Source organism: Pantherophis guttatus, chromosome 3 (assembly GCF_059756535.1).
Source record: "Pantherophis guttatus breed Tessera chromosome 3, ASM5975653v1, whole genome shotgun sequence".
In the NCBI taxonomy this organism is placed as follows: Eukaryota; Metazoa; Chordata; class Lepidosauria; order Squamata; family Colubridae; genus Pantherophis; species Pantherophis guttatus.
The window spans coordinates 188,192,976-188,219,728 of NC_142065.1; the positions used below are offsets into that span (position 1 = coordinate 188,192,976).

A 26,753-nucleotide genomic window follows, 5' to 3' on the forward strand; every position below is an offset into this window, starting at 1 on the left:
TTGAATATAGAGTTTAAAAAAGCACAATTACCAAGGAAACGTATTTTCAAATCGTGCTTTTTAAAATAATTCTTGGTTTAGAAAGATAAAAAAAATGCCTATTCATCAATGATGAAATTATGTATTTGATTGCTTTAGAGAAAAGAAAAATTCAAACGTAAGATCTGAAGTACCTCTAAGGATTAAAGACTGAAAAGTATATAAGGAATGTCATAACAAGCATAGTGAAATAAACTAGCACATGCACTAAACAGAGCCAGTGATATAAAATGAAGATTTGACACACATAATCATGAACACTGGATGTCTATAATATATGAATAATTTAACTATTTTCTTAGATTGTCAATAATAGTTTTGATAAAATCTTAAATCTTTGAAATTCAGATTTAGGATTAATAATAAATAAAAACTGAATGGATTTCCAAGACCTGAAAGCTAGGTAATTTTGACAGTCTGGTGTGAAAATTGTGGTTTCAGATTGATGATACAATGTGTGAGCATGGCTTGTCACTGTGGCTACAGATTGTATGCTGAAGGTCTGTGGTTTCTACAAAGGGCAGAGCCAGGGTCAAGGAAACAAAATATTGCAAAGTAAAAGCGTTTCTGTTCATTGTTTTATGGAGGTGGCCTGTCTTTCTCCATAATACTTTATTCTACTTGGCTGGCTTTAATATCTTACCCTGTCAGTCTGCATTCCAGAGCCACCTAATTAATATCCTCATTCCTTGTTGGGATAGGTTTGGGATTCTAACATTACATTTTCATTCCTTAAGTTGTTTTACGTTTATGCAAATTTCACTACTCCAAAGACTCTAAGGACTTTCCCTTCATTATTGGTAGTGCTTGAGTTATGACTGCACTTGAGACCAGGATTGCTGTTGCTATGTGATGCAGTCATAAAATGCAGTATCATGTGACTGCATCACTCAGTGGTGGCAATTCAGGCAGTTGTCCTTGTAACTCAAGATGTGTGGATTGTTAATTGAAAAGTGGAGGGAGACCCAGGTAAGGAGAGAGTTCATGTGACCATGGGGGTGCTACAATGGCCAGAATTTGAAAACTGGTCATAAGTTCCTTTGTTCAATGCCAGTGTAACTTCAAATAGTTGCTTTAAGAATAGTCATAACCATTGGTGGGTTGCTACTAGTTCTCCCCGGTTCGGGAGAGCCGGTAGCGAAAATCTTGACGTAAGAGCGAACCAGTTGTTCTGATCATCAGCTGGGCCCTCTTGCCCGCCTCTGCACTATACCTACCTTTATTCCTTCGTTTTTAGCCCAGCTGTAAGGTGCGGCAGAGCAGATTGCCATGCCTCTGCTGTTTTGAAATTCAATGCGCTTGTGTGAAGCGCAAGTTTGGCGTGTGTGCGAGCGAAGCGAGCATCCGCACACAATTGCACGCAAAGCGTATGCACGAAGCAAAGCAGTGATAAGACCGGTTAGAACCCACCCCTGGTCATAACTCATGGACTACCTGTAGTATCTAACCACTCTACAAAAATGCCCTGGCATTTTATTCTGCTATATCACTATGATGTCTTTTATATTTTACCATTGACACATATGTGAAACAACTTTATGTTTTTCTTAGTTGTCAAACGTTAGGATTTCCCCTTAATTCAAAAGCAGCCAGCAGCAGTTTCTATACTACTGACAATGCCGTCAAACAGCCCATAGCCAAAATTATATTGATAATTCAGGGTGGTATGGGCAGAGCCTCCCCCCCAAGACCCTGGATACCCTTCAATCAAAAGAGCAGCACATATCTGCTGTTTTCAGCACATGTGCAGTTGTGAGAGACCATTATTTCTCCTAACAGTATGGTAAAGGATCAGAGCCCAAGTCAACAAGCCTGCTAGATAGGGCAAATGTATGAGAAGTTGTCATATCTTTCTTTACACACATCATTATACATTTGAAAATTATCCATCCTGGTTGTGTAGCTTCAGCTATATTCCTAGTGGCTGATGATGCTGAGAGGCATCTTAACATGTGGAAATCAAGCTTTGCCCTGAACATGTTAAATCAAAGTATATGCAAGGATCCATACCATAATTAAGCCTGGAATTATAGTCCTAAATTGTGCTGATTGTTAAGTGGGTCACCATGTGATTGTGACTGATTTCACAACCTTTTGTATAGTGGTTGCTAAGTGAACCCATTGTGCCCAATGGACATTTTTTGCCAGAAAAGAAGTAAATAACAGCATCGGGCAAAAAAGTCATAAATTGCAGTCATGTGACCACAGCATGCTGCAAATGGCACTCAAAATGCGATCTTGTGATCCTGTGGAAGGGCAGAGGCTGTTGTAACTTTGAAATCGGATTGAAAGTAGCTCTGGGGAGATCTGTTGTAACTTTGAATGATCACTAAGTAATCAGTCATAAATTGAGGACTACCTGTACTATGATTCAGCAGAAAGTTGGAATAGTAATAGCAACAGAAGGATCAGGAGTGGAGACAGCAAATCTTATGCTGTCTCCCAATCAAGGACTGGTGGACTAACTCAGTAGTGGAGAAAAACCATCAGCCATTTATCTTGATTTGACAGTGCCAGTTTCGTGACATAAATAGTAATACTCATCTTCCTAATAAATGGGGAAAAAATGAACATTAAAAATAACAGAGCAAGGATGTATTATTATTATTACCCTGCAACTTTCCAGAATTTCAGCTGCATGACTTGCAACTGTCATGGTTTCAAGATTCAAATTGCATACAGAATGAGGCCTAGATCATTAGCCAGAGGAGCATAATACTGAGGCATTTTCACACATTGAGTCAATTATTTGGCCCTAAAGATATTTTTATTAAATAAAAATTACAAAGTAATTTTATTTGGTAATTAAAATTTAATTTGGCAATGAAACGTCTGCAAAAAAACTAAGCTCAGAGAGCAACAGGGCCCATAATTTTAGTTTTGCTACTTAGCCTGCAGTATTTTTCATTAATCAGAACAGCAGCATTTGGTTTTATTAGTCATTGACATATAATATTTCTTCAAGATAATATCTGTGACCTTATAATTTAGGATATCCACACCCAAATTGCTCAAAACCTGTTCCTCGTTTTTATACTCAGAATTAACAGAACTGGAAGGGATCTTGAAGTTCTAGTCCAGGCCTGGCAAACTGGCAGGCAGCAGGCCGGATGCGTCACGTGCAAGCCACGCCCACCCCAGCTCCACAAAGGAAAAAAAATCTCACGATATGTCATGTGATATGATCGAATTTGACACCCGTGTTCTAGTCCAACCTCCTGCTGGAGACCTATACCATTTCAGATAAATGGGTGTCCAATCTCTCCTTCACTATTGAGGAGACAAATTATTTCCTCCTCTTTTCCTTGTTCACTTCCCTTTGCTTCTCTCTGTGGATAGCTCAGTCTGTGTGGAGCTGTTTTAACAAAACAACACTTGCCTTAAATAAATCAAGATTGAATGACAAGGAATTCTCACTGCAAGAAACTGTAAATACCTATTTGAGGTTTTGGAAAAGTAAGACATGTTTTCATATACTTTTCTAGCAATTTTATGTATCTGCTATCCCATTCTTATAAACATATGCATATGCTAGCACAAGTGCTTGTGTATTAATACTTTTCTTCTTGACATGGTAAAAACATTTCTCATTTTCTTCCTCATAACAAATATAGCAATTCTGAAGTTTCTTCTTACTCACTAATTACTAGGAAGATACTTACATGATTCTACTTATATATTCATTCAAATACTGATTGAGTATATGTGCTTTGTGACAATTGCTCCTTCCTTAATCTGTTATCTAGCAGTTTCTTTTTACTAAAAGAAAAAAATGCTGATATTTCTTTCTACTAAAGGTTTTCTTTTCATATTGGTCCTTGTTATTATTCAGTATTCTCTACTTTTTCTATCTTCGGTTTCTTCATCTTCCAGTGGTATATTTATTACATTTATATTGTATCATTCTTTAGGGAGCTTATAGAGTCTTTTGTTGTTTTAGTTTCAGAATTACCCCAATAAAGGTTGCTTGGCCCAAGTGAGCTCCTCGATTGAAGATTTGAGTTGAGGTCTTCTGGTCCCAGTGTAACCTTTTAAATAAAACTCAAACCTACAGGCTTGATCCTATCCCCAAGCCTAAGGAAGAGCTAAAATCAGAAGGACATGTCTGCCATTGGTTTATGTATTTACAATTGAAAGATTTAAATTAGACAAAAAGAGTTATGGATTTGACTTTGTTAAAAATGAATTGGAAATCCTACTGTATAGCAGTGATGAACAAATTATTGCTAAAGTTTATAAAACATTATTGATGAATTTGGAAAGTGAATATGTACAACATTGTATGATTTAGTGAACAAGGAACTTTGGACATAATGTAAACTTGAACAATGGGAGAATATGTGGACAGAAAATTTACACTAAATTACAATTTAAAAGAAAAATTTTATAAGATAATATATTGTTGGTATGGTATTTAACACAAGATACAGTAAGTTATCAAGAATGTATAAAGGTACTTTCAAATGAATGTTGAAATGCAAATGTAAAGAACGGACTTTTTGTTATAATTTGTGGTGGGCATGTGATAAAGCAAATAAATATTGGAGTAGGATTCATATTCTAATACAGCAGATTCTTAAAGTAAGTTAATATAAAGATAAAACCAGAAACTTTTTCTTTTGGGTTTAATGGAAAAAGACTTGGGAAAATTTTTGGAACTTTGATATATGTTGATGGCAGCAAAATTACTTTATGCACAAAAATGGAAGGACGCTTTGATCCCCACAATGGATGAATGGCTACAAAAGTTGATGGAGTTAGCAGAGATGACAAAATTGGCTGCTTTCATGAAAGAAAAAAAAACATAATTAATTTTGTTTCTACTTGGAAACCATTTCTGGACTTTGTGCTTGAGGTGGAAAAAAATGAAACTTTGATTTGGGTTTTACTGATTAGATAGAATTGTTGATATAGAAATGGCTAGTTTATACTATTATGTAAAAGTAAAAAGTTGAGGTTTGACGTTACTATCTTATTTTACAGCACCAAAGGTAGGTGAAAGTCAATGCCTTTTCTTTTTCCCTTTTCTTTCTTTTTCCCTTTTCTTTCGTTTTCACTTCTTTTCTACAACACTCTTCCCTTCCCTTATCCCTGCTCTATTTTCCCTATTATTTATTTTTGTATTTTATATTATAAACTAGTAAGAAAGACAAAGTAGAAAAAACCTCAAACCAACACATATGTATTCAGAAATGCATATTCTTTATCCATAGAACCATAAAGCAGGACATGGCTATTTAATGTAGGCATGTCCAACCTGTGGCTAGTAGGTGGCCCTAGACAGCTAGTAATGTGGTCCCATAAGATCGTAAACTTATGAGATTTTATATACATTAACTATATTATATATTTTAAATGCAGCTCAAGACATTTCTTCTTCATTCAGTGTGGCCCAGGCAAGCTAAAAGATTGGACAACCATGATTTAGGGCAGGGGTGTCAAAACTCAAGGCCTGGGAGCCAGATCTAGCACGCCATGTGCTTAGATCTGGCCTGCGGGGCCACCCTAGAAACAGCAAAGGACTGGCCCACGTTGCCTCTGCCAGTAAAAATTCCGTATGTGACCCCAGAGCTGTTTTCATTGGCAGAGGGCAGCAGGAGGCTGTTGCAGCTGAAAACGGAGCTTGGGAGCCTGCTTTTGCTGGCAGAGCGCTAGGGCCACCAGACGCTCCCGACACGAGTAACGTCAAGTTGGCCATGCCCACCCTGACCATGCCCATCCCAGCCCTCAAGGTCAAACACAACCCTGATGCAGCCCTCAATGAAATCAAGTTTGACACCCCTGATTTAGGGCATGAAATTCAGTTCTCTGTATTAGGATCCAAATTATAGCATTTTAAACAGATAACTATCTGCCTCTGCTTAAATACATTCAGCAAAGGATTGTTTGTAATGTCCCTTGATAATTGGATTGTCAAACTGCTAGTTTTTTTTTTTTACTTTAATAGAGAACGAAGATCGGTCTTTCTGGTAATTTAAGTCCATTATCTTATTTATTGCACTCTGTGATAAAGAACAGATCACGGCTCTCTTGTGTATTATACTATGGTACTCTTTTTAGTTAGCTGTTCTTAACACTAAATATATCCAGACTCTCTTTATAAGGCTTCATTTCCATTTCCCTGATCATCCTTGCTTACCTTTCTTGAACTTAGAATTCCCCAGGTCTATTGTGCCTAGAATTCGACACAATACTCGGGTTGAGCCTGGACAATACAGAGTACAATGAAATTATTGTTTTCCAATATTAAAAAATAACACTTTTAGTGAAAAAAAATAAACTGCGTATCTTTCAGTGGGTCTTATTTACAGGTAGGTGTATATACAGTGTATATATAGTGTTGGTTGACGCTTTTAGTGGACAGTAAACGTTCACATTTTAAAACTCTAACATGTTTTCAAGCAAGCTTATAATTGAACTATTTACATAAGTTTCCTGATTTGATTCTGGCTCCTATTTTTTATTCTTCATGCCAACATTTGAATGATATTAATCTGTGCTTTATTTTTGTTACAATTTTTTAAAAGGACGATTTGATTGCTTTTGGTATGTACACTGTTTAAATGTCTCAATCTTAACACTTGTCAAGAATTGAGGCACTCTAGTAAGGCAACCCAACCAAAATAATCTTTTTGGCAAGATGCCTATGTGCATACAGAGCATTCAAAGCATTCAAAGGGAAGAGCATCGTGGTTGCCATGGTGCTGAGCCCAGCATATCTTGCACATTGCAAGTTAGGTTACAGGAGAAGTAAAGCTTCACTTGTATGTTCGTTGTTTTATCTCCCACTTTGCACTCAGGACAAATGCGAAGAGGTAGAACTACACTTCAGCCAAACAGATTTTGTCATATCCATCTACCTTTAAAATCGGAAATGATAAAGATATATTAATACAGCTCGAATTGCTGCTTTTCCTTGTAAGGGAGAGAGAGAGGGAGAGGGATTTGTTCTTGCAACAAATTCAGTACAAGTCTATATAAAGCAGAGTGGCAGTTTGCTTACATTTTCTGCAAGTAAAGAGCAACTCAGGGATGCTGCAATCATAAATCTGCACTCCTGAATGTATCTGAGTGGAGCCATAGTGGACTGTTCTATCTGCTCCAACTATACTTTTCAAAGCTTTGTTGGCTGTTCAGATGAAGGGAGAGGTTGCTTGCATCCTGATTTTGCTTTGAGAGCTCATAAACAGACCCCCACCCCCCCATCAACATAGATCCCTGTTTAAGCTATGAAACCGTCCTGGTTTGCTCCAGGGCTAATTAAAGCCAAATGAGGTCGACTTAAGCCAATGTTTCTTAAAGGGTGGTCCGAGGACCCTTGGGGTCTCTAAGACACTCTCGGGTTTCCATGAAAGCAAAAGCATTTGCTAGTTATTGAAACATTTGCAACATTTGCAACAATGACACTCTTCTTTATTTTCACGAAAAAACATTAACACCGAATGTTTCATATTGTTATTTTTACACGATCCAGTAAATTAATATTCTGAGCGCATCCGTTTTACGTTTTAATACGGTAAATATCGATAAACAATCCATATAAACAAAATCTTTTTTTTTTTTTTTTGGCGGTCCTTCATGATTTTTAAAAGTGGGAATTACTCCCGACCGCAAAAAGTTTGCTCTCCAAAAGCAGCGACACTCGCCGTGAGATGAAAATAAATCGCATTATCGGTCCCCAACTTCAAACCGAACTTGACATTTCAGTCACTCCTGAACTTCTTCTTTTTAACAATGCAGACCGAAGTAGAACCAAAAGAAAAAAAGGGGGAAAAAATCGCCTAAAGACGAGCGTGGCAGCGAAAGAGTGAAGGGCATGACAGCTACGGAGAAAAAAACGCGGGGATGCCCCCCCTTCCCTAAACGCCCGAAGCACGCGCTTGTTTTGCGTAATGAGTAATCCAAGGTTGGCTTGCCTTTCCCACATCGGTTGCGCAATTTTTCTTAAAAAGTTTATACTTAACCCAACGCTTCCAGCGGCCGCGAGCTGAGAGGAGCGCCCACCGCTGCCACAGCTCCTCAAAGCCGCGCCAAAGAATCGCTGCCAGGCCAACGGGGGGGGGAGGGGGGGAAAAATGGATTCCCACCTTCACAGCCGTTAAAAACGAAAAGCCCGCCCCCTCGCCTTTGAGGGTTAACCGCCATAGGCTGGGAGGCGCTTCTTTCCCTTCAGCGGCCAATCCGCTCCGTCCGCCGATTCTCCCAAGATGGCGTTGGCCCCGCCTCTCAGTTTCCTCCGGGAATGGGAGCGGGCGGGCGGGCTTCGGTCGAAGCTGGGACTCCTCCCCGCGCTGGGAGAGGAGGCCGGTTTGGGTGTGTGCGCGCCTCGGCAGGCGGGGCGTCGGTAGCAGATTAGTCCCAGCGGCGGCGGAGGAAGAGGGAGAGCGGTCAGCCGCGGACCTGGGGAAGGCGCGCTTCGGCTTCTGAGTAAGCGGCGCACTTGGGCTGCGGGGTGGGGGGAGGTCGGGAGGTCGGTCGAGAAGTGAGGCGGATAATGGAAGAGTCTAACGGAGGGGGCGGCGAAGCGCAGGAAAGTTTCTTTCCCCGTCGGAGGGGGGATTCGCGGCCATGTTGGGGAAGATACTCGGAGGAGCCCGGGCAGCTTTGGTCGTGAGGGAACGAGAGCGGCAGGACGGGGTCCATTTCTTTCTCTGCCTCGCTTTCTTCCTTCCTTCCTTCCCTCCGGTTGCCCGTTAAGGAAAAGAGCCGTCGGTTGGGACCGTCGAGTGGCGGGTGGAGGCCGCGGGGGACTTCAGGCATCCCCGGACCCCTCGCGTCGAGGCGGTTGGCGGCGCCTGACTTTAGCTTTGGCTCGGGACGCCTAGCCGCAGGAGGGCGGCGGGGGAACCTGAGGGAGACGGGGCGGCTTTGGAGTGCTTTTTCTTTTCGCCCTTCGTGACAGCGCCTTTCCCTCCGAAGCCCTCTTCCCTGGGGCTCTCCTCGCACGACAAATCCCCTCAGTTCTACAGCCGGAGGATTGTCGCTTCAAGGCGCTCTCAAAAATGTCTCCATAAAGGGGTTGGGAGCGCCTCCTCAGCTTCCCGTTACCCCTTGGATTCCCGGATCGGCGTGTCGCGAGCTCCGCTTTTCCTCTCGGTGAACCAGATAACATTGTTTCCACCTCCCCACTTCAAATACACCTTTCTCCGGATCGACGGACCGTCCTTCTCGATCCTTCGCTTTTTTTTTCTTTTTTCTTTTCTGGAATCAAAAGTTCCCGTGAGCAACATTTTAGGGAGAGGAGAAAGTCGTCAAAAAGGCCCGTCTGCCAAAAAAAAAAAAAAAAAAAAGGCAAGAAAAAGGACGCGCGTGTGTTGTGTTGCTTTCCTTTCCTCGAGTTTCGTGGAGCGCGATTGTTTTGTATCGGGACGCCGTGAACTTCCTGCGGCTGTCAACAGGCTAGGCGTGGATTATTATTTCTCTTCGGAAAAAAAAAGTTAGGTCTCTTGTGTTTAGACTTGTATTCTTTCTGCGAGTTGGGCCTAGCCGAGATAGTCTCAAATGCCGGTATTGAAAAAGATTTACTCCCTCCTGGGATGTCGTGGAGAAAGAGCTAGTGCCAGTTTCTGTACTTATCCTGAAATAAAAATGCTGGTTCCTTATCAGCCTTTAATTATATTGGAATTTCGCTTCCTTGTTTATTTAGGAAACTCAGTTACTTAACTTCAAAAACATCACTTATGGTGAGGCAGAATTAATATTGATAAAATATGAGGTTACATCAGCCAACATACATTGTTACATTATCAGTGAAACTGAGTTGGGTTCATTTAACACACTGATTTACAATATAATTGAGTGCATTCATAAACTATGCTTTATTCAGTAAAAATGGGCGGCAAATAAATTTTCTAAATAAATAAATAAACTTATTTTTCTTAAGATAACCCAACCTTTAAAGATAAGTTAAATTTTCTAAATAAATAAATAAATAAACTTGTTTTTCTTAAGATAACCCAACCTTTAAAGATAAGTTGTCTAGAAGCAGTTTTAAAAGATGCCTAAACAGCACCTACTGATGAACATTCAAATGGTTTACTTTTTTATTTTACAGTTTTCAGGCTTTGTGTAGGGTTGCTTTTTGTTAACAGATTTCTGTTTGTGAAAACAGTTGTTCATAAAAATGAACTCTAATATTTCACTTGCTGTTCTGATTTGAATGTTTAAATTGATAAATATTTTCTTTTTTTGTATGTACAGATTGTCTTCCATTTTCATTTTTAGAAAATTGCTCTCATTTCTTTTATTCAATAGGACAAGAATTGTGGTTGTTAAAATGTATGTGAAATTGAGTAAGCCTTTCAAAGGGGAAATTCTTAACAATTTTTTTGCCTACACTATATATTTTTTGTACTTCTGCAAATCTTGGATCTTCACCAAGCCTTTTCATGTGGATGTTTTGGCTACAAAAGCATTTCATCTATGCATAAAAATAGAAGAAAACGACATAAGATTAACATAGGTAAATGGGCATATTCTTGTTCCAACAATTTGCAGCATGACATTTAATTAAAGGCAAATAAAATGTCATGAATCATTGTAGTGATTTATGTTTAGTTTTATTTCCTTTTAAAACGATACTGCTGACATCTGCATTTTTTACAAATGCGTATGTGGATATAAATTTGAGTTTTATCCATTGCATGATTATTCTTGCAGCTTGTAGTGAAAGCTTCTCTTTTTTATATATAAACTAGATATGTAGCTTACAAATTATAAATTGCATTTAAAATAACAAACAAATAATGAAACTACTGTTATCTAGTTATTGCAATAGTATAGACTTTGGAAAATCATATATTTAATTTCTATGACTGTATTTTTTTTACCTGAAATATAGGTGCATAGTTTGGCTTTGTTGTACAGGTAGTCCTTGACTTACAACTGTTTGTTTAGTGATCATTCAAAGTTACAATGGCACTTAAAAAAGGGACTTATGACTTGGCAACTGGTTCATATTTATGACCTTTGCTGTGTTCCAAGGTCACATGATTCCCTTTTGTGATCTTCTGACCACCAAAGTCAACGGGGGAACTCACTTAACAATGGTGGCAAGAGAGGTCATAAAATGGGGCAAAGTTCACTTAACAAATTTGTCACTTAACAACAGAAATTTTGGGCTCAATTCTAAGTCAAGGACTACCTGTATTAGATCTTTAGAAATCAGTTTAGTAGTTTCAAATTTGCATGCAGAAAGAAAATTGTTAAGACTTCTTTATCTGCCCAAATATTAGTAGACTGTTGGTAGATCAGCAGTGTACTTGTTGATAGCTGTTGCTGATTCCTATTGAGCAACATCTGTATTTACTGTATGATCATGTGACTTTACTGTTGTGTCTTTATATTCTGAACTAGCCTAGTAACACCATAAGTTTAAGAATGTGATCCACAATCAAATTCAGAGGTTTAAAATTGATCAGACTTTACTGTTTCATCCAAATTGGACTACTATGAATAAGAAAAGATCTTAAAACTTATGTTTTAGGGTCTTGTGAGGGTTTTTTTTTTTTGCCTTGGCAATTGTAGTTTCCTGATTACAGTAATGGTTAATTGAAAACTTCCTGTGCATTGCAAAGACTTAAATTTCCATACCATAAATCAGTGGCAAATCTTGTTTTGTACATTTGATTATGTATTCCTGAATTTTGATAGGGCAATTTTTGGAAGGGGATAAATAGAGGGTCGTAATGCCCCAAAAGCATTCTTTCCTGCTGTGAAGGAAGATGGACGCTTCTCTTTCTGTTTTCACTCATATGATTTATATTTTTTGAATTAATTTCTAGATAAGTCCAATTCATATTGCCTAATTTTGCCATTGAAATCATTTTCCAAAATTCTAATGATTTCAGCATAGTTAAAGTATTAAATTTGCCTTCATTCATAAAATAATCTTTCAGGTCAGCTTCAGATTTTACCACTTTCTATAACCTGCCAGATTCTTAATGGTATATTTTAACATAATACTGAATGGCTTAACCTGGATATCTGCTTTTAATTGTAAGGTAATTCTTGAACTTATTGGTTAGTTTAACTTCTAAATGCTCTTATGTGCTATTTAGGAACCCAAAAGCAAATTTAGAGATATCCAGGTCATTTAGTTACATCTTTTATAGAAACAAGGTGTGGCCATGAAGTGGTCACTAAATAATGGAGAGGTTCCTTGACTCAGGCTATATGATACCTACTCATCAAGGGAAGAAGAGTAACATTATAGCACTCAGGCTGAAACTACCATGGGCCAATTTTTAGAGTTCCTTGCTATTAACTCCATTCCTGACTTTTTATCTTCTCTGAAGGATTCTAGAGTACTTGAAAACTTGAAAGTATTCTATTTTACCTCTATTTTCATATGAGAAATTTGGGGGAGAACTCCGACTCTGAGCTACAGAGGAAAGGAATAAGAAAATATGAGTCATGTAGTGACAAGAGAAGAAAGGCTAGGCAGTGTTGACATATTGAATACCTACTTTATTGATAAATAGAACATCAACAAATCATCAGGCTTGATGGCATTCAGCCAAAGGTTATTAAGGAGTTTAAATCTGTCATTGTGGATCTCTGAACTATAATACGCCACCTCTCTACATATCATCTATATTTGAGCACTGAAAGGTGATTAATGTACCTTCAGTTTTTAAGAAGGGCTTATGGGAAGATTCAGGAAGTATCAGCATCTGTGCCAGGGAAAATGGTGGAAACTCCTATTAAAGATAAAATTACCAAACATTTGGAGACATAGGCCTTGCTCAAAAATACCCAAAATAGCTACATCAATGGAATGTCTTCTTTAACCAATCTACTTGGTTTCTGAATAAATAAATAAATATGGTTAACAGCAAGCCAGTAGATATCATCTACTTAGATTTCCTTCATCAAAGACTTCTCAGTGGGCTTAATAGCCATGGAATAAAAGAATAGGTCTTCTTGTGAATAAACATCTAGCTAAAAAATAAAAACAATAGGAATAAGTAGACATTTCTGAGAATGGAGGACTGTCATTACCATATGGTTCTTTCCTAGGACAAATGCTTATTAATGTACCATATTTATAAATCATCTGGAATCAAGTCTGACCAGATCAGTAGTGGGTTGCCTCCGGTTCGGACCGGTTCGCAAGAACTGGTAGTAAAACCAGTGGGAGGCCCCACCCACTGCCCCGGATGTTGTCATCGGCGATATGTGCATGCGCAGAAGCGTGAGATCCCATTGCGAACCGGTAGTAAAGGTAAGTAGAACCCACCCCTGGACCAGATGGAATAACCAAATTTGCTGATGACACAAAATTGTCTACAATGATACGAACAAAAATGGACTACAAACAGCTTCAAAGGAATCTCTGTGATTAGGGGAATGGATGTCAAAGTGACAGATGTCCTTCAGTGTGCACAACTGTAAATTGATGCCCAAATTATTCATACAAACTAATGGGATCAAAGCTAGTAGTAATAAATGAGGAAAGAGGTCTTGGATTAATGGTGAAAAGTGTTCATCTGCTGTAAAAAGACCAACAGCATGTTTGGATAATAAACTCTATTGAATATAGAGAATGCAAATATGATAATGCCCTTATATGAATTGGTGGAGCTGGAGCAGTTGCATCTGGAATATGTGCAGTTCTGGTTGGATAATATGTAATTAGACTTTGGAATTTGCTGCTATGAGATATACTAGTCAGTAGCTTGGCTAGCTTCAAAAAAAAAAAAAAAAAAGGTTGAATCAATTCATGAAATCCTGGCGACCAGTGGCTATTAGAGCCACCTTGAATTGCAAGAGGGGCGGCATATAAATTTCAGAAATAAATAAATTAATCTTAATGGTGGTGACTGCTGTTGAAAGCTATCTGCTGTGGAAGACTAAAGGGCTTCATTGCGCGACTGATTGGTCATTGTGAGAATAGACTGCTGGAGTAAAGGAACCAGGGAAATAATCTAGCTGATTTAGCAGGCCACTGCTTATTATGCTACTTCGGCTGGCCTAATATATAGATTCTTCCAAAAACTGGAGATTGTGGGCTTCTCCAGATAGAGTTGTAGAAAACCCATAACAGAATACCATATCCCTCTTCTTTCATCTTGTTCAATCTTTATCTTTATCTTTGTCATGTATGGTAAATAATTGATTTAAGCAGATGAAAACATGACTAATCAAGATTTGTCCATTTGGAAAAACAATGACATTCAATTTAAAATAAGATTTTAGTCTGTCACTTTACTTTTCATTGTATTGAGCAACTGGAACCCTTGTTTGATTGGTATTGTGGGATGGGTTTTTCTTCGGCATTTATACAATTTATAGGCCATGCAACTCCTAATTAGAAATAATTAAAAACAAAAAGTACAAAACAAAAGAATCATGAATGGCCCCAGAAACCCAGAAAGTCCATCCAACTTTCCCTCTGCCCCAAAGTCTGGAAGAATAACTAGATCGAAATTACAATGATGCTGAAAAGTAACTTACGACCTGAGCCTGTATTTACAACCTTCACAGCATCCGTCAGTGATGTGATTGCCATTGCAATCAGTATGTCTGTTCCTGTCCCTAATCATTTTTTTTCTTTTCCTTTACAAATCTAAATGGGAGGTTTGAAAGGAAGAGATTATAAGAGAGTAGCCAGACACACAGTAGGGCTGTGATGGCGAACCTATGGCATGCTGGAAGTGGCAGAGCCATCTCTGGGCACGCAAGCCGTTGCTCGTTGCTCTTCTGGGTTTCGGCCAGCTGGTCTTTGCGCCAGAAATCAGAAGACCAGGTGGCTGGTGCGCGTGCCAAAAACCGGAAGAGCAGCCGCCCGGCGAGCACGAGCACCAGGCGGCTGCTCTTCCGGTTTTTGGCACACATGCTCCCATTTCGGCACCCAGTGCTGAAAAGGTTCGCCAACACTGCAGTAGGGAATACACATTGAAAAGGATGTGGTGATATCAGCAGCTCTGAGCATACTCAGGCAGTGTGAGCCGCAAACACACTATGCAAACAGCCCAGTATATTCCTCATTGGGTGCTTAACTTTTCCTCTTATAATCCATTCCTCTCCATTCTAGTTTAGTTTACTTCATTGTCATTGCACCTTGTACAATGAAATTAAATGCCATCTTCAGTGTACATTATAACTATAAAAATAAAACACAAACACACATCCTGCACATTCTATTCTCTCTGCTTTGTGAGGGAGAATGTAAGAAAAAAATGCCTCAGGCAGTGGAGAGATTGCCTATAGAAGTAATTTGTCCCCCCTCCTCCTTGAGGGGGAGAAATTTGAGAGGAAGGGCTTATAAGAGAGTAAGCAGGCCCACAATGGGGAATACATCAGACTGTTTGCATAGCCCATTCATCATTATATTCCTTTTGATGTTTGTTAATAGATTGAGTTCCAGCAACTACATACAACAAAAGATTTCTGTCACTATAGCTAAGGGGCAAAGATATGGGACAGTAATATAATAAATGTTTTAAATGATATTACTTAGCAAAATTATGAGAAAGGTAAGCAGAAGCTAAATATAGCTTATTTTTTATGGTTAATACTTAATTTCTTCATGTGAAGTTAAAGCTAAACTCTGTCCATGTATAATACTAACCTGATTTCTTTGTATAGGTTTCCTAGAAAGTGCTTGAATTGATTTCAGTAATGATATTCATCTTTCAGCAAAATACTTACAATTTAAGTAAATTAAAATTAAGCAAATTAAATAAAGAATGCTGTGTGATTTATTTATTTTATTGTGAATATTAGCATAATTATGTATGATTCTGCCTTTGCTTATAGAGGTAGCCCTCGACTTACAATAGTTCATTTAGTTGACCGTTCAAAGTTACAATGCCACTGAAAAAAGTGACTTATGAATAATTTTCACATTTACGACCATTGCAGCACCGCAAGGTCACGTGATCAACATTCGGCTGCTTGGCAACTGGTTCATGTTTATGATAGTTGCAGTGTCCCTGGGTCACATGATCACTTTTTGCAACCTTTTGAGAAGTGAAGCCAATGGGAAAATCAGATTCACTTAACAATTGTGTTACTAACTTAACAACTACAGTGATTCACTTAACAACTGGCAAGAAAGGTCATAAAATGGGGCAAAATTCATTTAACAAATGTCTGTCTTTGCCAGAAAAAATTTGGGCTCAATGGTGATTGTAAGTCGAGGACTACCTGTATTACATCCATATCAATGTATGTGGTACTGATTGACTAATTACTTGTTGAAACCGTCAGATGTACTATATAAATAGCTCTCTGTAGTTGGGGGGGGGGAGTCAAAATAGTGATTGAAGCACTTGTGACCACTATCTTGACTTTTTTCACTCTCATTGTGGACAATACCAGCAACTGATTAATAGAAGCAAAAAAATGGAAAGTATGCACTTACATGTGAAATATCCTTTCGGAGGCAATGTAATGTTGAAGAGCTTGTACTGGACATCACTTTAACTTGAAACTGGTGACTGATACTATGAAAAGATTAGTTATCAATTATACTTTCATAGTATGTGTACTGTTTCTCTAATTAGAGAGTTGTTTTGGATTATCTTGTAGAAAATACTGTACGGATATAACTGTTCCCTTTTCAGTGACTTTTTAAGCTTTTAGTGAGCTTCTGTAAGGAAATGAGAAATAATAATTTCTAGACTTCTAAATGTGCTTCAGAATACAGCCGCATGCTAAGGACATGGTTACTTACTCTGTGGCTTCCCTTTAGCAAAGTATTTTTAGTTTATATTTACTTTCATTTGCTTCATCTGCTTTTTTGGCTATTATACCCTGTCATGGTTCTTTAAGTTTTACCTTTGTGAGAAATCTTGTTATGAGATCTTAGTCCTATTATTGTGACACTGAGCAATCGTTCCCCCCATTTTTGCGGCTATCTATTTTATAATAACTTTTTTTTTAAAATAAAAGAAAATAGTGTATTGTAATTACAATTGGAAATATTTTATTTCAAAATGGAATAACGTTTTACTTGTCACAAATTTGATTTGTGACTTGCTACATTGGAATTACAGAAAACATGATGTTATGGGAAGAGAGCTATGTTACTCTATGTGGCAAGAAAACATAGTGGAAAGCCCAGGAGTTAATCAAAAGGAAAGTATCTAAAGTTCTTAGAGAAAATAATTGAATACTTATAACATACATATATAAGCAATTTTTAAGCGTAAGATAATACTATAATATTTCTAGACAAACTACTATCCAGATACCTTGCATTATATAAATCCACATGATCAGATATTCTTTTTTTCTTGTGCATATCTGGCATTTAAATTAGACAGCAGTAATTAGATAATAATGATGTGTGCCTTCTTAAATAATTGAATTATACACTGAACAATTGCTTACTGTTAAGCGGATGAATAATTGATTGAAAGTACACAGAAATAATTTTAACATATTTGGTTCTATTTGCCTTGGTAGGCCTACTCTAATTTCATGTTATTGTATTTTTTTGTTCTTTTCCCGAGATGATTTTTTTTGGTAATCTTCCATATTTTCCACAAATTCACCATGATAGTGAGATTACCATATTTTGAGGGAAAGATCATACATTGCAGTAGGTCATAATGTAATTTGTTTGGTTTTGATTTAATGTGCAGTCTTATATAGGTCTGGTCGTTATTGTTTGTAAACTGAACTATGGGCATCAGGGAACCAACCATTGTGATTTATTCAACCTAATTAAAATCAATCATGGTTTAATGCATTATGTGAAATTTGTTTAGTGACAAACTCATCAAGGTTATCAGTGAGTATTATAGTTAAGCAATCTTTTCCTGGATTCTAAAACTTCCTGGAAGCAGGTGGTTGTCTGCGACTGTAGCATTCCATTAATGTAATTGTAGTTCAGCATCATTAAAACCCTACTATTACTATTACATACTATTACCATTTAAAACCTTTCTGCATTCCACCTATATGTTTATGCATGCTAAAGTAGTGCCTTTTTTCTTTGACAGGAGAAAAAAAGTGGCTGTATTTGTGAAATTCATTGTGATATAGCTAACAATAGGAATTTACTAGATAACTGGAGCTTTGGCCTGTGTCTCTTTTTTTGGATAAAAAGCATTATTAAGGAACTGATACTTGGGTCATAATTCATTTATTTCCTTTGTTCATTCCCAGTTCCCCAAAATATCATTTCAAACTGATAACCTTTAATTTAAAAACTGAAAGACTTGACTCAATGAACTTGGAATTTTAAAATTCCACATTCTGGATTCAATCACAATTTATATTAGGCTGTTGTAAAATAAATAATTATATTCTTGGTATCTTTTGTTTGCAATTTTACTTTTTATCTTTTTTTAATGAGATACTTAACAAAAAGTGAGTTTCTCTTCTTCATGTGCTATAAATTAAGTCTTGTTCCTGAGGTTTAGGTAGATAAATTCAATTCTGAAATATTGAGCATAGTTGGATTTTGCAGATGTTTACCACTTAATTTGGATAAAGCTGCAAAACATTGCATTGTTTTGCATTATATTTGTAATTGTGAGAGGCAGGATATAAATGTAATAATAAATAACATTCATTTGTATTTAGAAAAAGAAGCCTATATATAAGAAAGCATCAAGTTTGATGCTTTTCATTTCTAAAATGAGAAGCAGACCTGATTAGAGAATTGGAATGGACTTTTCAGATCCAGTCCAGACCAGTCCCTGCTCAGTGAAGGATGCAAGTGTAGCATTCTTGATATAATTATTACTGAATGAAGACATTAGATTTATTTATTATTTATTTATTTTGTCGCATTTCTATGCCGCCCAACTCCCAAGGGACTCTGGGCGGCTTACAAAATTAAAAGATTAAAAGGAGATCAGTGCTCTAAAGTGTTAGTGGGTATAGTTTGAGTGAAAGTCCAGAAATAAGGTGTTGCATTTTATAGGAATAAGTAGAAGAGTAACTAGTTGGGGTCTAGTTAATCAGTGTTTTTCAACCTTAGCAAATTTAAAATGTGTGGATTTCAATTTCCAGAATTTTCCAGGCACATTGGCTGGGATATTCTGGGGGTCAAAGTCCACATATTTTAAAGTTGTTGAAACAGTCACTATATAGTACTGGTTGTTCAATGAAAATCAGGATGAACTTTTAAAATCAAAGTTAATACCCTTTATTGGCTCTATGTTAAAACAGCAGTCTCCAACTGCTATGTGGTGCTGCAAAAGGTCTATGAGCGTGTCGCATCAGTGAGCCATACTTAAATGACAGGAACTGCACAGCTAGAGCCCCATTGCCAAGACATCGCCAGAGGTGGACTGCCTCTATGTCTTCTCTTAAGTCTCAACAACCTGTGATGTTGCAAGACTTCCAGTTTTGCAACCTAGAACTCCACCTATGAGATGTATATCCGCACAAGTGAACATCTTGACAATGTAGTATAATCTGAAAAAGGTTCAAAGTGTTAAAAAGTATAGGAATAAAGATGAGATTGAACTTTACATGGGAATGTGATATGACTTTATAGGTATAGCTGAGGTCTGATTCAATTAATTATTTTCACAACTGGAGTCCAGTAGTTGAAGGATACAGATCATTCACATGAAAGAAAAATAGTAGAATTGGAAGTGGAATAATATGTTAAAATATTCCCATCTACATCTTCAGTTTAAAGGTCCTAAACTGCTAGGGCTCCTGCAGCAACAAAATTCTCTTCACTTTCACTTTGTGTAAAAATGAGTGAACTAAAAGGAAAAAAAGACTATAAGTCAGCCTCCTTTGTTGAAGTGAAGGGGGAGATTTAACAAAACACTTATAGTCCTGCTGTTCTGTTTAGATTACTGAGGAAGAACAAGGAATCTGTCAAGCTAATATTTCCCTTATGAAATCTGAAGCTCAGAAGCTTGGGGAGGTGAGCCAAGAGTTCCCTCCAGTGAGGGAATAGAGTCATAACATTCAAAAATCAGAAAATAACAAGCTTTGTGATAGTCATTTCATCTCACTGCAACTAAGTTGGTGCTGGAGAGTTGTTTTAATTATAGGAACACAGGTGCCTGGAGTTACTTTCTAACTGATTTAAAATTCTTATATAGAAAATGCCTAAATAGAAGGATTAAATAAAAGCAAAATTTATTGTTAATGTATATGACTTTATACATATGTATAAAGAGAAGATGTGACAGATCATTCAAAAAGGCACGAAGAAGGCACTAGCACTGATGATGTTACCTAGTTTGGGTAATGAAACGTCTGCAAGAAAACAAGCCCAGAGAGCACGAAGGATCCCCGCATGAAGAAGTTGTTGTGGGGAACTTTAATTACTCTGACTTCTCTTGGGGACAAACTCTGCCAAATATAATCTCTTCAGAAAGTTTCTGACTTCTTTTTGTACTTTTCTTCTTCAGAGGATGGAGAAAGGCACAAGAGTATTAGCATATGAGATCAACTCAATATGGAAGACTTAATAAAGTGGGAATAATGACATTTTTGTGACACTGGAATTCTTGATTTTGAGAAAGATTGAATCTGAATGTAGAGATATATAGACATCAGAAGTGTCTTTTTCAATCTTATACTGATTAAATTAGTAATAAATTACCGTGTTTCCCTGAAAATAAGACCCTATTTTATATTTTTTTGAACCCTGAAATAAGCGCTTGGCCTTATTTTCAGGGAGGTCTTATTATTTTGGGGTGTGTGGAGCAAGACGGAGCTCCTCTTGCCATCTTACCTGATTTCCAGCTCTGTCTCCCTAACCCTAGCCAGAGGAAATGGCGGGGACCAGCTGCATATATGTTTAAATATTTGGGGGGGAGGGCTTATTTTTGGGGAACCACGGTATTAGTATTCAATTTCAAGAGGCTGCTGTAGTATATTGATTTTGCAGATACTATACTTCCATGTCCCAGGTATTGTTACTGTCAAGCATTTATTCTCTTGAGCCTCTTGTGCTCATTTTAATTTATTATTTTTAAAAAAGCATATGTTCCCCTTCCTTTAATAGCTCCAAGCATCTTTGAGTAACACTTGAACTATATTTTAGATAACATAATAGTTGCATAAAAGATTACCATCTGTGCATTCTAGTATAAAAATAAGCATGTAATGGGTAAACTACATGTAAAAGTACAAACTGGAAAGGAGATTTCTGTAGCTTCTATTTTTATTTTATTAGAATATCAGCTCCTCCTGAAACAATTGTAAATGCAGTGCTAGGGATTTTTATGTTGATCTATAAGCATATTCATGTAGAGCCAGTTTGAGATAATGGTTTACGCTAGAAGGCTTCATGCTAGAAACCAAAAAATTGTGAATTATAGTCCTACCTTAAACACATATCCAGCTGGGTGATCTTGGGCCAATCTCTACAGTTCCCAGGAGTAAAAAATTACCCAAAAGCGCAACGTTTAAGAATGTATGTCTATGATATACTACATTTTCTAGTTTCTGTGCTTTAAGAAATATATATAAACTTTCTTCCATGTTGTTATTACATATATTTACAATTTGCTTGTATAGTGGTACACTAATTGAGCTTGGTTTGGGGAAAGCTGAATAATTTTAATTATAGGGAACATTGGTGCATGGTTAAAAGAACTAAGAGAAAAAGAGGAGCAAGAAAATTTTGGGAGTGAACAGCCACACAGAGAGAGGGAGAGAGGAGAGGAGAGAGGCATACTAGTTAATCCTAGTTGCCTCATAAGACTTGTCTGGAATTTGTCTCAAGTAAAATCTGGAACTTCCAATGTGGCATAGGTTTTGAATCTAATAGCTCACAATCTGTCTTGTTTATTTCATACACAATTGAAACAAACCACAAAGTGGTTGATTTGAAAATTCAAATCAGTTTTCAAGTAGCAATGTTCCCTACCAAATTCAATAGGGTTCTCCTGCATAAATATATTACCAAGACTCAGAAAACAACTCCACAGGAAGGCTACAATCATTTCTGTTGAGATTGGCTATAATAACAAGATCTTGCAAGAGTGATAGTGCTGTATCTTCTTCCTCCTCCTTTATAGTTCAATGTATTAGGGAGGCAAGCGACTGAACTGCTTCTGATTGTTATCTTGTTTTGAATTTTAAAAATGCTTCCCCCCTTTTTCCTGCACAACGCCCTTAAGATCATCTTTCTTTACTCTCTACATACACCGGGAGTGGATGATTGTCTCCCATTCTTGGTGTTTTTTGGGTTTTGGTTGATGCTCTAGAAATTCCCTCTTATTTTTGAAAGCATCTTGTATGTATTTAAATAAGGGTGGGGAGACGTTGTATGACAGCTGTGTATGTTATGCTTAATATATAGCTTTTGACTGAATAGCTGCAGTGCCTTAATAGTATTTATTCTTCTGTATTGTAGGAACGCGGTGAAAGATGGTGGATCGCTTGGCAAACAGTGAAGCAAATACTAGGCGAATAAGCGTAGTGGAAAACTGTTTTGGAGCTGCTGGTCAACCTCTGACCATTCCTGGCCGTGTCCTCATTGGTGAAGGAGTATTAACAAAGCTGTGTAGGAAGAAACCAAAAGCAAGGCAGTTTTTTTTATTCAATGATATCCTTGTATACGGTAACATTGTTATCCAGAAGAAGAAATATAACAAGCAACATATCATTCCTCTTGAAAACGTCACTATTGAGTCCATCCAAGATGAGGGGGATTTGCGGAATGGCTGGCTGATCAAAACTCCAACTAAATCTTTTGCAGTATATGCAGCTACTGCCACAGAAAAATCTGAGTGGATGAACCACATCAATAAATGTGTTTCTGATTTGCTATCCAAAAGTGGGAAGACGCCCAGTAATGAGCATGCAGCTGTCTGGGTACCGGACTCAGAAGCCACTGTTTGCATGCGCTGCCAGAAAGCAAAATTTACCCCTGTGAATCGTCGACACCACTGTCGGAAATGTGGATTCGTTGTATGTGGACCTTGCTCTGAAAAGAGGTTCCTTATTCCCAGTCAGTCTTCCAAGCCTGTGCGAATCTGTGACTTTTGTTATGAATTCCTTTCCATGGGAGAGATGTCATCATGCCAGCCCACAAGATCAGACTCTTTCAGCCAATCACCAAAGCCTCCTTTAAATGACATATCAGATGATGATGATGATGATGACAGTAGTGACTAAATAATGGAGGAAAATGTTTTTATATTACAGTTGGCGTTTGAACTTGAGTTGTATGAGAAACCTCTAGTTTCAAGTTCTCCTGAGAAATCTACCCTAGCCATTAAATTTGCCTGAAAAACCTTTGAATCATATGTGCCTCAGTATTTAAACCTCCAAAATATGTCATTACTCTTTCTGCAGGGATTGACTATTGCAAATACTTTCCAGCCACATATACTTGATTTTCTTTCTACAAGTGAATTGGTCAGCAGTTCCCCTTTTCTGAACAGAAACATTAGAAAATGTAGCGCAATTTTTTTCTTTGCAGTTTGTACTAATAAATATTCCATAGTATGAATTCTTTTAATATTAGGATGGGGGAATTAAACCTGCATGAAACCAGTAATTTGGTTAGCAGATTGAAAAGGACATCTAACCTAATTTTGAAACGGATAGTTTACTTTTATTCTATATATTATAAATTCTGAAATATTAGTAACTTTTTAAAAACAATGCAAAATGTTACACACCAAGCAGTGCCTTGTAATGACTGCACTGTTGCAGGAAAAAAAATAATAGCCTTGCACCCTCTGGCATTGCGATCATCGAAGAAACAGTTGGTGCTATTAGGATTAATTGCTCTTGTATAATGGGATTTCAGTAATAGGGGTTGTGACTTCATCCCTAGAACTGAGGGCTGTCCAGCATCTCCTTGCACAAAGTGATTTTCATTAAGACGCAAGTGAAGACAGATTCAGCACTATTGCGCAATGATTATTGTGAGTTGATCATTGTGAGTTGATGGTGCTCCCACAAAATGAATAAAACAAATGGGGGCTTTTAAGAAATTAATCTTTCAGATGGATTTGATGGATTTGAACTACTTTCAAACTTGTATATTGTTAAATGTTTATAATTATCAGGATGATTAATTGAAAAGTTTTGTCTCAGATCATGTTATTTGCTGTAATGTTTTGATTTGATATTGAAATCCTTAGATCATTCACTAACCTTTTTAAACTGTAGGATGTGAATTTAAAAATAAACTGTGTTCTAAAAGCACAAATTGGGAGAATGGGCTAGCTATTCATTTGAAAACAACAACATTTGTACACAGCTGACCTCAAGATATAAATGAATTGCAGGTGATTTTATTTTAAATGTCTAAAACCAAGACCTGACAAATAGTACAAAAGGTGTTTCCAGTAAAATTTTTACTTTGTACAATATTCTTTCTATAATGGTGTCAATTTTAGAGAAATGTCAACTTAGCTACAAAGTTTTGTAAAATCCCACAACATATCTCTATTTTTATATAATAGTATGTTTAATTGTTTTACACAGAAGTCTCTTGACAGAATTGTGTGGGAATTCAATAGCACCTGAGAATTTATAAATAACATGCTGAATATTATTTGTGCAAAAATTATATTTGCTTAATAAGTCACAGTTTCTGCACTGTTTTCTCTTTGCCGGTTTGACTATATTTATTAAATAAACCATTAGATCTGCATCTGTGAACTTGTCTACCGTTCTATTATCTGGTTGGATGAAGAGTATAATATCCAAATTGAGGTAAAAAAAGCATAAGAGGAATCTAGCTATAAAGTGATGAAGAGTGGGATCAATTGATTTGCTTAGAATCTGGAACAGCTGTATTGATGAGAATTCAATAGGCTAGATTCCCAGTTGATATTCAAATGCTAAAGAAATGCCTAAATCGGGAAGGGCCTTGCATTAATGCTGGGAGTTCAGTCTCATGCACATAATTTTTGAAACTCCCAGGTCTCCCCCAGCTTTCTTATTTGCTCCTTGAATCCTAAAATTCAACATTTGAGGACACAATATTTCAAAGCTTCATTTATAGTAAAGGTAGTTTTAATAAAATGATTATTTCTAGTATACTATAATATACACAACAGCTTCCTTCTGACAATAATTAACTTTAGGGAGGCTAGTCCTTACGCAGTTAGGAGATTGAAGGCTTCTTCTTTATGTTATTCAAAGTTTAGTGTATTGTCTGAACCCCATATTGTGGTTAATCTTGTAGGCAAATCACATAAATTATAGAGTGAAATTGGACTGAGTTTAGATAACTTGACAAGCAGAAATTAATTCTATAATTGTTGAGGCTAAGATTAGGAGAGGAGACCATCTGGGGCTCACTGAGGCTTATTCTTATGGTAGACCATATATTTAGGTTATGTCTGATGAAGGTCTTGTCTTGTGTTTTGCAATAAGCACTAAAGTTGATTGCCCATCTGTGCATTACTATTCCATAATTACCATTGATGCTTGGAAATGGATAGTTTGAAGGATGTCCTCCAATGTGTGCTTCTTTATGAAGAAGCCAATGAAAACTTTTCAAATTGGCTGGATTTACTTTATTTTTTTCTACTGATTAGCAAAATCTTCCCTTTTCCATAGCCCAGATATGAACTGTATGTTATGTGGATATAATTCAACTTTCTCTATGCTTATCTTACAATCTTTCTGTATTCAGTATTGAATGTAATTTTTATATTTGCCCAGTTATCTTTATATGCTGCACGTATGCTTCAGCACTTTCATTTATTTGGCCACAAGCTCCTCCTATCAGCCCTCAAATCCAGTCATCACATACAAATGAAATTTGCATATGCTACAATTAATCCCTGATGCTGTTACCAATTGACAATGTAAAACAAGTAATCGTAAGATTACGAGTGTGAAAGAAAGGTTACCAATTTTATGATTTTCCTCAAAATTTTATTTTGGAGAGTAAGCTATCTTGTGTGTTAAGTCAACTTTGTGAAAAGCTTAATAAATGATTTTGTAATTTTGTCAGACTGTGTTGTTTTCATTGTGTAAATCTGAGGGCAACTATCAATAAGCAAGGATTTTTTTGCTTGCTGTTGGTGTGTAAAAAGATGTTAAAAGTGCACTGCGAAAAAATATAGTTAAACATTACAAGTTTGAGAAATAAATTCTAATATGAAAAGTAAGAGGATTTTGGAATGCTTCCACAAGGGATATGCCTTTTCTGGAGGGAAAGATGTTATTTCTTAAAATTAAGGTGGCAACCAGTCAAAGAACTTGTTTATTTTTAAATGATTGATTTTTTTCAAATATACAGAGAAATTGTCTATTTTTCTAAATAGTAAAAGACTCTGAATATATATCTTGCAACTTAATGAAGTAGCTTGATATGAACAGAAGAAATAGTCATTATATCCCTTAGATGTTTTCTTAACTGCTGTTTAGTTGAATTTCTGTACTTTGCATCAAGACCCTTTGTTCTCCAACAGGTCTTATGTTCCTAGGATCCTATGTGCAAGATTTAATTTCTGACTTAGGGTTCTCTGGAATAATGCTCTTGCTTGGATCCCCTGGATTTAAGTCCCGTTTTTGTTGTACTTATGTTTGGCAACTTTTGAGGGGTATAAATATGAAAATATTTAACTTAAAAAAATTCTAGTAAGATGGTAGAGATGAATAAATAAATAATAAAGGAGCCTGAGTGGCGTAGGAGGCTAATGCCTCCTACTAAGGCAGCATTTAACATCCAGCTGCCTGCAATTACTGCGAGTTCAATTCTCACCAGGCTCAAGGTCGACTCAGCCTTCCATTCTTTCTAAGGTGGGTAAAATGAGGACCCGGTTTGTGGGGGCAATAAGCTGACTGTATAAAATATACAA

The 26,753-nt window shown here is 37.0% G+C and overlaps 1 protein-coding gene across 5 annotated transcripts; it reads left to right on the forward strand.

The window, feature by feature from the left end:
- Positions 1 to 973: 973 nt before the first annotated feature.
- Positions 974 to 25,902, forward strand: PLEKHF2 (pleckstrin homology and FYVE domain containing 2). Of its 5 annotated transcripts, XM_087891364.1 has the most exons (4): positions 5,055 to 8,466; positions 10,294 to 10,501; positions 13,060 to 13,264; positions 22,334 to 25,902. In XM_087891364.1, the coding sequence occupies exon 4, from the start codon at positions 22,348 to 22,350 to the stop codon at positions 23,095 to 23,097; it is 750 nt and encodes a 249-aa protein (XP_087747490.1). In that variant the 5' UTR covers positions 5,055 to 8,466; positions 10,294 to 10,501; positions 13,060 to 13,264; positions 22,334 to 22,347; the 3' UTR covers positions 23,098 to 25,902. The 5 variants fall into 5 exon arrangements, with proteins under 5 accessions (XP_034278368.1, XP_034278365.1, XP_087747490.1 ...); XM_087891365.1 differs by lacking the exon at positions 13,060 to 13,264; XM_034422477.3 differs by lacking the exons at positions 5,055 to 8,466; positions 10,294 to 10,501; positions 13,060 to 13,264 and adding an exon at positions 974 to 1,008.
- Positions 25,903 to 26,753: the final 851 nt, after the last annotated feature.